Here is a 14,381-nt window from a genome sequence, read left to right on the forward strand (position 1 = left end):
CCATTCTCCACGTTCAACCCAGGGAGGTATAACTGTTTATCCCTTCAATTGTACTGTTTTGGCAATGCACCACAATATTCCCACTGGCTTTGCTGACCGCTACTATCCATTTACAAGACCTGTCTGGCATTGTCCCTAAATTCTGAAGCCTGATTCTGTTTCAATTTAGACAACTTCAACTTTTATTAGCAAGTATTCATCTCAATTGTTTTTACAATCTGCATGGTTTGCTGTTCTTTACCCACTTGCACATCTAGTCTGCACATTCTGATTTCTGACTTGATTTCATTGTCTTTCCTAGTTTTATATCAACTGTGAAACTAATTTCATCTGTTTCTGAATATACAGCATTCATACTAAATGTTTAAAAGTCATGCTGATACTAACCACTTTAATCAGACTCCATCTCTCCCTGACACAAAAGAAAACTCCACATAACTCCTCTAAAAGTAATTGTTCTTCATAGACTTCAGGCATTTTTTTCTGTCAGGTTTATCTCAAATGTAAGTTTTGAATTTGGCTATTGAGGTACACTAAATTTTAGGAATCTAGTTAAGTCCATTACATCCTACAGGGCTTATCACTACTTCAAGCAGGTCAAAGAATTTGGACAGTCTGAGTTATGAAAACTAGGTCATTTTGCACAGATGCTGTTATTTATTTTTGATAATTAATTTCAACATTTTGCACAATTCTGTTGCTGTCTATAATTATTTGACTCCATTCTGAAATATTCCATCTTCTCATTTCCTGGTAACACATCTGCTTTCACTGATACCCTCATATTTTCCTGGAATTTCACTGTTGTTCAAAAAAAGAACTGTTTCTCTGCGGATTTTTCAAAATTCATCTTTCATTTTCCTGCTGGCTTTTTATGTTTAAAAAACCTGAAAATTCAAAAACACTGAGCTTATCAAAATAGGTGGTAAAGAGATCTCTACTGCAGAGAAAGAGCTTCAGTAAATTTAAAAGCCAAGAGGATTTGACAGCATGGAGATGCTAAGTGAGGAAGTATTTGGTGACTGAGAGAAAACGTAACATGTGTTGCCACTTCAAACAATATATTGCATTTACAGAAAAACTTTGTTTTGTGTGTGTCTTGAATATCTGAATGCTCATTGCTTATACCTGGTTCCATTTATCTACTCACCTCCGCAGTTTGCTGTAAGTTTGGCTTTGAAAGTGAGCCACAGGAAAACATTCAACTGCGAAGTTCACTCCAGCTGTTGAGGATCATAAGCAAACTTGAGAGACTCTACCATCCATACAAAGAATAACATTGTCACATTTTATTTCCTGTTTCCTCAAATCTCCAGCTAGCATTACCAAATTTAGCTGCCAGGTTGGAATCTTCAAAGAAATTACCATCCCCGTAGCATTCTAAATGTGAAGCATGCAGATTACAGAATGTAAACCGATGACTGCCAAATGCAGCATGAACATACTCTGTTGGGTTAAAATCTTTGATCTGCATAAATTATTTTCAAAACACACACACATTTGATCTATGTACTTATAGTTGTTTGCATCCTTCACCACCTCTCCTTATTTCATCCCATTTTCTCCTAATTTACTGAGGATTATTCTGACATAAGCACTTCCAGCTCTATAGTATTTGTCAAATTAGGTTTGAAAATGGCCAGAAACACTGATATTCTAAACATGAGTATTGACACCCATTTTACTATGGGGTAGGGTGGGGTGTGCCCAATAGTAGCTACATAACTGTTACTTTTTCAGACTGAGTCATTGGACAGTGCTCAAATAGGGATATCCTGAATGATGGACGATTTTCCATCCTCACAAGCCCAAAGTTGTGGAAACCAGATCTGGTAAGCCATTTTCTCATATGGAAATATCAACACCCAGGAATGGAAAAGGTACAGAAAATGGTGGAATACACCATTGAGCACATTTACAGTGGTATGCAAAAGTTTGGGCACCCCGGTCAAAATTTTTGTTACTGTGAATAGCTAAGCAAGTAAAAGGTGACCTGATTTCCAAAAGGCATAAAGTTAAAGATGACACATTTCTTTAATATTTTAAGCAAAACTACTTTTTTATTTCCATCTTCTACAGTTTCAAAACAACAAAAAAGGAAAAGGGCCCAAAGCAAAAGTTTGGGCACCCTGCATGGTCAGTACTTAGTAACACCCCTATTGGCAAGTATCACAGCTGGTAAATGCTTTCTTGTAGCTAACTAAGAGTCTTTCAATTCTTGTTTGGGGGATTTTTGCCCATTCTTCCATGCAAAAGGCTTCTAATTCTGTGAGATTCTTGGGCCGTCATGCATGCACTGCTCTTTTGAGGTCTATCCACAGATTTTCGGTGATGTTTAGGTCAGGGGACTATGAGGGCCATGGCAAAACCTTCAGCTTCTGCCTCTTGAGGTAGTCCATTGTGGATCTTGAGGTATGTTTAGGATCATTATCCTGTTTTAGAACCCATCCTCTTTTCATCTTCAGCTTTTTTTTTTACAAATGTGTTATGCTTGCTTCCAGAATTTGTTCCCTCTACCAGTGAAATGTTCCCCGTGCCACTGGCTGCAACACAAGCCCAAAGCATGATCAATCCACCCCTGTGTTAACAGTTGGAGAGGTGTTCTTTTCGTGAAATTCTGCACCTTTTTTCTCCAAACATACCTTTGCTCATTGCGGCCAAAAAGTTCTATTTTAACTCATCAGTCCACAGGACTTGTTTCCAAAATGCATCAGGCGTGTTTAGATGTTCCTTTGCAAACTTCTGACGCTGAATTTTGTGGCGAGGATGCAGGAAAGGTTTTCTTCTGATGATTCTTCCATGAAGGTCATATTTGTGCAGGTGTCGTTGCACAGTAGAACAGTGCACCACCACTCCAGAGTCCGCTAAATCTTCCTGAAGGTCTTTTGCAGACAAATGGGGGTTTTGATTTGCTTTTCTAGCAATCCTACGAGCAGTACTCTCGGAAAGTTTTCTTGGTCTTCCAGACCTAAACTTGACCTCCACCATTCCTGTTAACTGCCATTTCTTAATTACATTACAAACTAAGGAAACGGCTACCTCAAACACTTTGCTATCTTCTTATAGCCTTCTCCTGCTTTGTGAGCATCATTTATTTTAATTTTTAGAGTGCTAGGCAGCTGCTTAGAGGAGCCCATGGCTGCTGATTGTTGGGACAAGGTTTGAGGAGTCAGGGTATTTATAAAGCTTTGAAATTTGCATCACCTGGCCTTTCCTAACAATGGCTGTGCACAAGCCGTAGCCCTAACAAGCTAATTAAGGTCTGAGGCCTTGGTAAAAGTTATCTGAGAGCTGAAATCTCTTGGGGTGCCCAAACTTTTGCATGGTGCTCCTTTCCTTTTTTCCCCACTCTGAAGTTGTACAGAACAAAAATAATACACTAATCTTGCTTAAAATGTTGAAAAGAATGTTTCATCTTTAACTTTATGACTTTTGGAGATAAGTTCATCTTCTACTCACTTAACTATTCACAGTAACAGAAATTTTGACCAGGGGTGCCCAAATTTTGCATGCCACTGTATGTGGAGTGCTGCCACAAGAAAGTAGCATCCATCATCAAAGATCTCCCACCATCCAGACCATACTTTCTTCTCACTACTACCATCAAACAGGAAGTGTAGAAGCCTCAAGTTCCACACCACCGGGTTCAGAACTGCTACTACCCTACAACCATCAGACTCCTGTGTTATGCCGTTGGCCCCCTCCTTTGTGAAAATCGCAAGAACTCTAGTTAAGGGGGGTCAACTGACCCAAGAGAGAGAGACGTGTGAAAGACCATGTTCTTCCAAGAAGCAGAATAAAAGTGACTTTGACTATTGTCTCATGGAGACCACCTGAAAAGCCCTCGGGCAAAGTGGGCTGGTTGAGAGAGAGATCGCATTACCTGCAACTTGATTGACACCTGCGATCCCGTGAAGAAGTATAAAGGCGGGTCTGAGGGGAGGACCCTCAGACGCTCCAAGGAGACACCAAGGAAGCATGATACCGATTCCCGTGGGAGCGGGAAGCCATTTTTTTTAGGAGGCCACGTGCGTCAGATTCCGGATCGGGAATCTGTGGCTGAAGCCAAAGGAAAATCGCTTTTAGCTAACAACTGATTCCAGGGAATTGTTTCGCAAAGACAACGGGCAAGTGTTCTTTCTCTCACCAGTCCTCTCTCTCTCCAACACGTGAAATGCCAGCGGTTCCCAAACGGAAAAGACTGCAGATTTCTAAGTGACTTTAATATTCAATTGGATTCAGTATTACCCCTAGACAACTATAGAGCTTATTTCTGATTAATTATTATTACACCGGTGTTTTAGATTGAGTATTGACGACGTATATGATCTGAATGTTTGTATTAACCTTACGTTTGTGCCCCTTTTTGAATAAAACTTTTGAAAATAGTAGCATCAGACTCAGCTGATCCATCTATCTTTGCTGGTAAGTTACCTGGTTACGGGGTTTTCGTAACAAGTGGGGTTCTCGTCCCGGATTTGAAACCAAACGGGAGGGTCAGTGAATCGGGCTGTAAGTCCAAACTTAAATCTGGTTACGCAGGTAGCCAGACGGGAAACCAGCAAAGATGGATGTGCAGGAATTTAGGAGAAACCCGACGGTAGAGGCGCTATGGAAAGCTACAAAATCAGACTTGTTAAATTTGGGGAAGGGGTTAAACCTCGCAGAGGTGAAGTCGTCCATGAAAAACCGGGAGGTGCGAAGGGCCATAACTCAGTATTACATTGGGGAGAATGTGTTTGAAGCAGAGGAGTTGGAAAATATCCCTGAAAAAGTACCCGCTGGTACGACGGATCAGTTAGAGATAGAGAGATTACGGTGGGAACATGAAATTAAGTCAAAAGAGCTAGAAGTGGTCGGGAGAGAGAAGGAACGAGCAGAGACAGAGAAACAAAGGATCCATGAATTGGAGCTGGACAGGCGAAGGCAAGAGCGAAGAGCTCAAGGGATAGAGAGAGAGGAGGGGTTTGATGTTAGTCGGGAGCTGAGATTAGTACCTCCGTTCGAGGAGACGGATGTTGATAGTTATTTCTTGCTTTTTGAAAAGGTGGCAGTGAACCAGAAGTGGCCACAAGAGCAGTGGGTCGCGTTGTTACAAAGTGTGTTAGCAGGAGGGAGGATTTGGGCAGCCATGATGCCGACCCGCCGACCGGCGAGTACGGTGGCCCCGCCCCTGGAGTCCCAAAGCTGTCGCGCATGCGCGGTCACTCGCAGCCTGTCGAGAAAAGCAGCTGAGAACGAGAGCAGTTTAAATCGGGCCAGTAGTGATTTGGCCAAGACGTTTTTACCGACCCTATACCACGAGGGTTCCGAGGGTGGTAAAACAGAAAGTAGTAAAGTGAAATGGGGTAAGGGTAAGGAGATAGCCCTCCCCTTAGTGAAGAGAAAGGTCCTAGAGGTAGGAAATAAAGATGAGAAACGGATAAAGCTGTTAAAACGTCCAGAGTTGGACGTGGTTGATCTGTCTGGTTTGGCAGAATTGTTTGGAGAAGTTGAGAGTTCTAAAGATGTTCTCGATGGTCCCGAGAGTGAAATGAGGGCAGTCTTAGAGGAGAAGGGTATCCTTGCTGTGGAGAAGTCAGCTGACATGGCCGAGGAGGTTGTTTCAGCTCGCAGGGTTGCGCCTTCCCCAACGGGGGGCTGCCTAGAGAGTAACTGGAAGGATCGGGGGACGTTAGAATTTGAAAAAGGTACGGGTGTTGAAAGCCTGGAAGAGGCCAATGTCCCGTTTGAGTGTGTCCAAGATGGGGATGCACGTGGTGCTGACCCTGGTAACGGAGCTCAGGGGAAGTCTGAGGTATTTGATTCAGGGGAACGGGGCGGCCGTCCTCGTGAGTCAGATAGACCTGGTTCGGGGAAAAAGGGGTTAACCTTGGGAAGTGTGAGTTCCCAGAGGGTTGTACAGAAGGGGGTCTTCAGAGTTAATGTGGAGTTTACGAATGGGGAGATAACTGTTGTTGTGGAGGGAGACGGGAAATCTGTAATTCCCAAATCGAAGGAAGAAAATTTAATGTCTGGATTGATGTCAGAAGCAGCAACCAGGCTGCAGAGACAATGGCTTGGTAACACGGTGCCTGCGAATCAATTACAGGTTGATTTGGAATGTAAAGGTGCCCCACACGCTATTGTTATTCAAGAGGGTGCTGTGAAAAGGCAGAATTTGAAATGCTGTTTGGACCAAGAGTTTAAACTGAAAGCTAATAACATGCAGGGTCCTGAAGATAAAACCAACAACTTGCTTAAAATTAAAGAATTGTGTGGAAAAATAGGAAAATGGTCTAAGTTTGGAACACATTGTTGATAAAATAACTCATATGAAAGGAGCAGGCGAAAGCCTATTCCACACTGGTGCACAAGCTTAACTGGAAACGGGGCGAGGGTTGACGGGATGCCATTTTAAATAACAGGATCTGGTTTTAAGGGATTTCGACAAAGTATGTGAATAATAGACAACCCCATGGAAGATTGACTGTTAAGTTTGAAAGTAACATAAAAATTTGTCTTTTGCATGAACCTTTGTAGATGTATGTAAGCTAAGATCACACCTCCTTAGTTATGTTGCTGAAGAAAGCAAATAAATAAGGTGGTTATTGAGCTGAAGTTTGATGCTACCAGGCGTTAGTATGGCACATGAGGTTAAGGTATTAAAGAAAAGGGGCACTGTACTTGTTACCTGTTTAGATACTGACTTGAATGTATAACAGTAGTACTCTGTGAAGAGAAAAGCTTGTGTAGTATGTAGATTCAAAAAAAAAATTCCTGTGTCAACCTGTTTTTAACCGCTGGTTAAAAACCCATTATGGGGGGAGGTGTTATGCCGTTGGCCCCCTCCTTTGTGAAAATCGCAAGAACTCTAGTTAAGGGGGGTCAACTGACCCAAGAGAGAGAGAGGTGCGAAAGACCATGTTCTTCCAAGAAGCAGAATAAAAGTGACTTTGACTATTGTCTCATGGAGACCACCTGAAAAGCCCTCGGGCAAAGTGGGCTGGTTGAGAGAGAGATCGCATTACCTGCAACTTGATTGACACCTGCGATCCCGTGAAGAAGTATAAAGGCGGGTCTGAGGGGAGGACCCTCAGACGCACCAAGGAGACACCAAGGAAGCATGATACCGATTCCTGTGGGAGCGGGAAGCCATTTTTTTTAGGAGGCCACGTGCGTCAGATTCCGGATCGGGAATCTGTGGCTGAAGCCAAAGGAAAATCGCTTTTAGCTAACAACTGATTCCAGGGAATTGTTTCGCAAAGACAACGGGCAAGTGTTCTTTCTCTCACCAGTCCTCTCTCTCTCCAACACGTGAAATGCCAGCGGTTCCCAAACGGAAAAGACTGCAGATTTCTAAGTGACTTTAATATTCAATTGGACTCAGTATTACCCCTAGACAACTATAGAGCTTATTTCTGATTAATTATTATTACACCGGTGTTTTAGATTGAGTATTGACGACGTATATGATCTGAATGTTTGTATTAACCTTACGTTTGTGCCCCTTTTTGAATAAAACGTTTGAAAATAGTATCATCAGACTCAGCTGATCCATCTATCTTTGCTGGTAAGTTACCTGGTTACGGGGTTTTCGTAACACCTGAAACAACATGATACCTTCACTCACCACAACTTAGAACTGATTCTTCAACCTACAGCCTCACATTCAGGGACTCTTTACAACTTACTTTCTCAGTATTACATTTTATTTGCACAATTTATTTTCTTTTGCACATTAGTTGTTTGTCAGACTTTGTTTACATAGTTCTTCACAAATTCTATTGTATTTCTTTATTTTCCTCTAAATGCCAGCAAGAAAATGAATCTAAAGGTGATATATTGTTATATGTATGTACTTATATAAATATTATTTTGAACTTTGAATTTTTTGATCTTACTTGCTTTGAGCTGCTTGCAGGTTCTGACACATTCCAAAACCATTTCTCGATATCGTGGTGGATTCTCCATTAACATCTTGGCAGCCTCCATGTTGACTGGATTTTCCAGTACTGGGTTGGACAACATCACCTAATTGTGGGGTTACAGCAAAACTTGGAATAAGGCTTCCCATAATTAAGAATTTCACAATTTCAGAAAGAAGCTGCCAGACTAATTAAAATTCCAAGAGAGTTGATTTATCTCAGTCCAGTTCTCATTGTGCTATCTTGAAAACTGAGCTTTCAACCCAATCTAAGTTAAATTTATTTTAATTTATTTATAGTAGCATAGTGATTAGCCCAATGTTTACAGTAGCAGCAACCCACTGTCTATAAGAAGATATTACATACAGTTGAAGTCAGAAGTTTGCATACACTTAGGTTGAAGTCATTAAAACTCATTGTTTAACCACTCCACAGATTTCATATTAGCAAACTACAGTTTTGGCAAGACGTTGAGGACATCTACTTTGTACATGACACGAGTAATATTTCCAACAATTGTTTACAGACAGATTATTTCACTTTTAATTGACTATATCACAATTCCAGTGGTTCAGAAATTTACAAACAAAATTAAAAGAAATCAGCCAAGACCAAGAAAAAAAAATTGTGGACCTCCACAAGTCTGGTTCATCCTTGGGAGCAATTTAAAAATGCCTGAAGGTACCACGTTCATCTGTACAAACAATAGTACCCAAGTATAAACACCATGGGACCACGCAGCCGTCATACCGCTCAGGAAGGAGATGCATTCTGTCTCCTAGAGATGAACGTACTTTGGCGCGAAGAGTGCAAATCAATCCCAGAACAACAGCAAAGGACCTTGTGAAGATGCTGGAGGAAACAGGTAGACAATATCCACAGTAAAACCAGTCCTATATCAACATAACCTGAAAGGCTGCTCAGCAAGGAAGAAGCCACTGCTCCAAAACCGCCACAAAAAAAGCCGACTACAGTTTGCAAGTGCACATGGGTTCAAAGAACTTACTTTTTGGAGAAATGTCCTCTAGTCTGATGAAACAAAAATTGAACTGTTTGGCCATAATGACCATCGTTATGTTTGGAGGAAAAAGGGTGAGGCTTGCAAGCCAAAGAACACAATCCCAATCCTGAAGCATGGGGGTGGCAGCATCATGTTGTGGGAGTGCTTTGCTGCAGGAGGGACTGGTGCACTTCACAAAATAGATGGCATAATGAGGAAGGAAAATTATGTGGATATATTAAAGCAACATCTCAAGACATCAGCTAGGAAGTTAAGGCTCAGTCGCAAATGGGTCTTCCAAATGGACAATGACCCCAAGCATACCTCCAAAGTTGTGGCAAAATTGCTTAAGGACAACAAAGTCAAGGTATTGGAGTGGCCATCACAAAACCCTGACCTCAATCCGAGAGAAAATTTATGGGCAGATCTGAAAAAGCATGTGCAAGCAAGGAGGCCTACAAACCTGACTCAGTTACACCAGTTCTGTCTAAAGGAATGGAACAAAAATCCAGCAACTTATTGTGAGATGCTTGTGGAAGGCTACCCAAGATGTTTGACCCAAGTTAAACAATTTGAAGGCAATGCTACCAAATACTAACAAAGTGTATGTAAACTTCTAACCCACTGGAAATGTGATGAAAGAAATAAAAGCTGAAATAAATCATTCTCTCTACTATTATTCTGACATTTCACATTCTTAAAATAAATTAGTGATCCTAACTGACCTAAGACAGGGAATGTTTTCTAGGATTAAATGTCAGGAATTGTGAAAAACTGAGTTTGAATCAGGGGTGTCAAACTCATTTTAGGTCACGGGCCGGATTGAGCAAAATGCAGCTTCATGCGGGCCGGATTAGTCGGACGCGTGCGAACGCAGCTTTCATTGCCTCCGTTTTTTCAGCCTGCTCTCATGTGTCTCAGTCTCTGCTATAACTACAAAGTGTTTCACTTTACAAATTCCGTTTCTTATGAAGAAGACTGCCGAGCAAGACTGCCGAATAAACACTAAAAACCCTGAAAACCTGGTACCTGAATAAACTCAGCATTAGCCATATCATACGCCATAGGCGCTTCGATTACTGGGGCCAGCTTTAATAGTAATTAGATATTATCTCACGGGCCAAAGATAATTCCACCGTGGGCCGGATTTGGCCCGCGGGCCTTGAGTTCGACATATATGGTTTAAATGTATTTGGCTATGGTGTATGTAAACTTCTGACTTCAACTGTACTTCGTGTGATTACATGGGTTTCCTCCAGGTGCTCTGGTTTCTTCCCGCAGTCCAAAGATGTAACAGTTAGTAGTCTAACTGGTCATTGTAAATTGTCCCATGATTAGGCTAGGGTTGAATCGGGGGTTGCTGGGTGGTGCGGCACTAAGGGTCAGGAGGGCCTGTTTCGCGCTGTATCTCCATACATTTTTACAAAATGAAAAATGCAAACATATATAATGCTTGAAGAAAAAAATTGGTATTGACAGGACAATTCTGTAGACATTCAGATGTTCAAGTTACCAGAAGAGTTACAGTACTTTGGTAAGTGGTTACTATATTAAAGTATTTGTTAGTGCTGTCAGTAGAAAAATGAAGCGTGAAATGTGAAAAGACTGAAAAAGTAAGTATGAAAGAAAATAATATTTCCCTAATGACTGGTTATATCCCAAAATGAGAGAAAGGCTACATGAGCATTTCCAGGACTGTGATGTAATATTCTGTATAAACGACAAAGTAACTCATGAGATTGGCATCCCCAGACATTCAATCCCTTCATCATTGCTGTATAGTGGCTGCAAGGTGTACTATCTATAAATGGTATTCTGGTGGCACCTCCCAAACCCAAAATTTCTAACACCAAGGACAAGGGCAGCAGATACATGGAAGCATTCTACCTGCAGATTACCCTTCAAATCACACACTGTTCTGACCTGGAAATACATTCTAGTCATTCATCCTAACTGGATCACAGTCCTGGAACTCCTTGCCTACCAGTAACATGTAAGTGTTCAAGAGGGTGGCTCATCACCACCTTCTAAAGGGCAGTTAGAAATGGGCATTAAATGCTGGATTTCTCACAAAGCCCACTCAAAAATGTGAATTAAAAATAATGGATATATTTATAATAAAAAGTATGACTTGGTTTGAAATCCTGACCCATCAAAAATGTATGTTGGAAAGAGAAAAGAAGTAAGAATATTTCAGGGAGCTGGCTGAAGCCATTTGGATTTGCAAATCAGACAATGGCTCCCTCTGCTGGAATCACAGGTGATTACATCTTATTCGAATACAGAGATAATAGCGTGAGGAAAAAGCAAATAAAGACAATGAATTTAAAACAAAGTCATAAAATGCTACAAAGTATACCACAGATATGGCTGCATTTTAAAAAATGAAGGCATTTTAAGAAACGCTTGATATCTGCTAATGAAGAAAGCTAAAAGGAGCAGCAGGAAGAGACAAAATGTGTAGAATGTGAGTGCCACTATCAAATTAGAGATGATAATATTTCAAGGAGTGTTGTGCAGAATCACTGCACTAAAGGGCTAGAGACAAGACAAGTAGGAAGAACAAAGTGTAAAAAAGCAGCTGAAGAGGAATTTCCACAACCATTTTGTATGTCCTCCCCATGGATGTGTGGATTTCCTTTGGGTGCTCCAGTTTACTCCCACATTCCAAAGACTACCAGTTAGTAGATTGTAAATTGTCTTGTGATTAGACTAGGGTTAAATAGGTTGGTTGCCAGGCAGTATGGCTCCTTGGGTTGGAAGGGCCTGTTCAATGCTGTATCTCTAATTAAAATAAAAAATAACACACACAAAATGCTGGTGGAACACAGCAGGCCAGGCAGCATCTATAGGAAGAAGCACTGTCGACGTTTCAGGCCGAGATCCTTCGTCAGGACTAACTGAAAGAAGAGATAGTAAGAGATTTGAAAGTGGGAGGGGTAGGGGGAGATCCAAAATGATAGGAGAAGACAGGAAGGGGATGGATGAAGCTAAGAGCTGGAAAGTTGATTGGCAAAAAGGATACAGAGCTGGAGAAGGGAAAGGATCATGGGATGGGAGGCCTCAGGAGAAAGAAAAGGGGAGGGGGGAATCACCAGAGGGAGATGGAAAACAGGCAGAGTAATGGGCAGAGAGAGAGAAAAAAACAAACAACTAAATATGTCAGATGGGGTAAGAAGGGGAGGAGGGGCATAAACGGAAGTTAGAGAAGTCAATGTTCATGCCATCAGGTTGGAGGCTACCCAGCTGGTATATAAGGTGTTGTTCCTCCAACCTGAGTGTGGCTTCATCTTGACGGTAGAGGAGGCCATGGATAGACAGATCAGAATGGGAATGGGATGTGGAATTAAAATGTGTGGCCACTGGGAGATTCTGCTTTCTTTTGGCGGACAGAGGTTTCGCTGAACACCTATGGTCTGCCTGCCAGAGAAAGCAGGATCTGCTGGTGGCCACACATTTTAATTCCACGTCCCATTCCCATTCTGATCTGTCTATCCATGGTCTCCTCTACTGTCAAGATGAAGCCACACTCAGGTTGGAGGAACAACACCTTATATTTCATCTGGGTAGCCTCCAACCTGATGGCATGAACATTGATTTCTCTAACTTCTGTTAATGCCCCTCCTCCGCTTCTTACCCTATCCCTGATTTATTTATTTCCCCCCTCCCTTTTTCTCTCTGCCCATCACTCTTTGCCTGTTCTCCATCTCCTTCTGGTGCTCCCCTCCCCCTTTCTTTCTCCCTAGGCCTCCCGTCCCATGATCCTCCCCCTTCTCCAGCTCTGTATCCCTTTTGCCAATCACCTTTCCAGCTCTTAGCCTCACCCCACCCCCTCCTGTCTTCTCCTATCATTTCGGATTTCCCCCTCCCCCTCCTGCTTTCAAATCTCTTACTATCTTTTCTTTCAGTTAGTCCTGACAAAGGGTCTCGGCCCGAAATGTCAACAGTGCTTCTTCCTATAGATGCTGCCTGGCCTGCTGCATACCACCAGCATTTTGTGTGTGTTGCTTGAATTTCCAACACCTGCAGATTTCCTCGTGTTTGCGTTTTTAAATAATTCGGAATCCTGCTTGGTGTCAGGGTAAAAGACATCACAGAGTGTATGGAATACTCTGCAAGTCCTGGACATGAGACAGACTTTTATACTAATGACATACAAGAGTATATATACATAAGTGCAATTATGAAGAAAGCACAGCAATGTCTCTACTTCCTTAGGAGGTTGCGAAGATTCAGCATGACATCTAAAACTTTCAAAAGCTCCTATTGATGTGCAGTGGAGAGTATATTGACTGGCTGCATCACAGCCTGGTATGGAAACACCAATGCCCTTGAACGAAAAGACCTACAAAAAGTAATGGATACTGACCCAGTCGATCACAGTAAAGCCCTCCCAACCAATGACAACGTCTATATGAAATACTGTTGCAGGAAAAGACCATCCATCAACCAGGACATGCTCTCTTCTCATTGCTGCCATCAGGAAGAAGGTACAGGAGCCTCAGGACTCATACCACCAGGTTCAAGGAGTTAATACCCCTCAACCATCAGGCTCTTGAACCAAAGGGGATAACTTCACTTAACTTCACTTGCCCGATCAATGAACTGTTTCCACAACCTATGGACTCACTATCTCATGTTCTTGAAATTTATTGCTTATTTATTATTATTATTTCTTTCTCTTAGTATTTGCATAGGTTTTTGTCATTGGTACACTGGTTAAATGCCCAAATTGGTGCAGTCTTTCACAAACAAGAGAAAATCTGCAGATGCTGGAAATCCAAGCAACACACACAAAATGCTAAAGGAACTCAGCAGGGGGGACTTCCGGTAAGATGGCGACTGCTTAGTGGCTTCGAACTTTTGCTCTGTCATTCTTCCTATCTTTGCACTACATGTCTCCATTCTTAAACCTTAGTTAGGTATTTTATTGGGTTTCTTTCACTTGCCTGCGAACACATCTATCTTATAATGTCTAACAAAAGTGCTAAAACCGGGAAAAAAGAAATTTCTACGACTTTGCCGGTTGACATTCTCGCTGCGTTGGAACAGCATCGACAAGATATTTTAAAGGAATTTAGAACTTATTTCAACCAGCTGGATGCCAAATTGGATCGGATCAATGCTAGAGTGGACGAACATGCTGAACATTTATCTCGCATCGACTCAACTTCTGAAGATTTAAAACGCCGTGTTCTTTATCTCGAGACTCTATGCTCCAGCCTAGAGGAGAAGAATTGTAAACTTTTTTCCAAAATAGTGGATCTTGAAAACCATAGCAGACGTTGTAATCTACGAATTCTTGGTTTGCCAGAGGCCACCGAACAGGGCTCTCCCATGGAATTTTTTTCCGATTTTCTCTGTGAGATTTTTGGGAAAGAATTTCTTCCGACTCCACCTGAGCTTGAAAGGGCACACAGGATCTACATTCCCTGTGCAACTCTGGGTTCCCGCCCACGGCTGGTAATTTTGTG

At 41.9% G+C, this 14,381-nt stretch overlaps 1 protein-coding gene across 1 annotated transcript in view; it reads right to left on the reverse strand.

The window, feature by feature from the left end:
- Positions 1–14,381, reverse strand: part of LOC140737062 (ubiquitin-conjugating enzyme E2 U-like) — a 73,358-nt gene that overhangs the window by 23,640 nt on the left and 35,337 nt on the right. The window contains exons 6-7 of the mRNA XM_073063199.1: positions 7,884–8,013; positions 1,151–1,223 (exon numbers count right to left, since the gene is read on the reverse strand). Coding sequence (XP_072919300.1) covers positions 1,151–1,223; positions 7,884–8,013 — 203 coding nt within the window. The remainder of the gene's footprint in view (positions 1–1,150; positions 1,224–7,883; positions 8,014–14,381) is intronic.

The sequence above is a fragment of the Hemitrygon akajei genome, chromosome 12, assembly GCF_048418815.1.
Source record: "Hemitrygon akajei chromosome 12, sHemAka1.3, whole genome shotgun sequence".
NCBI classification, from domain to species: Eukaryota; Metazoa; Chordata; class Chondrichthyes; order Myliobatiformes; family Dasyatidae; genus Hemitrygon; species Hemitrygon akajei.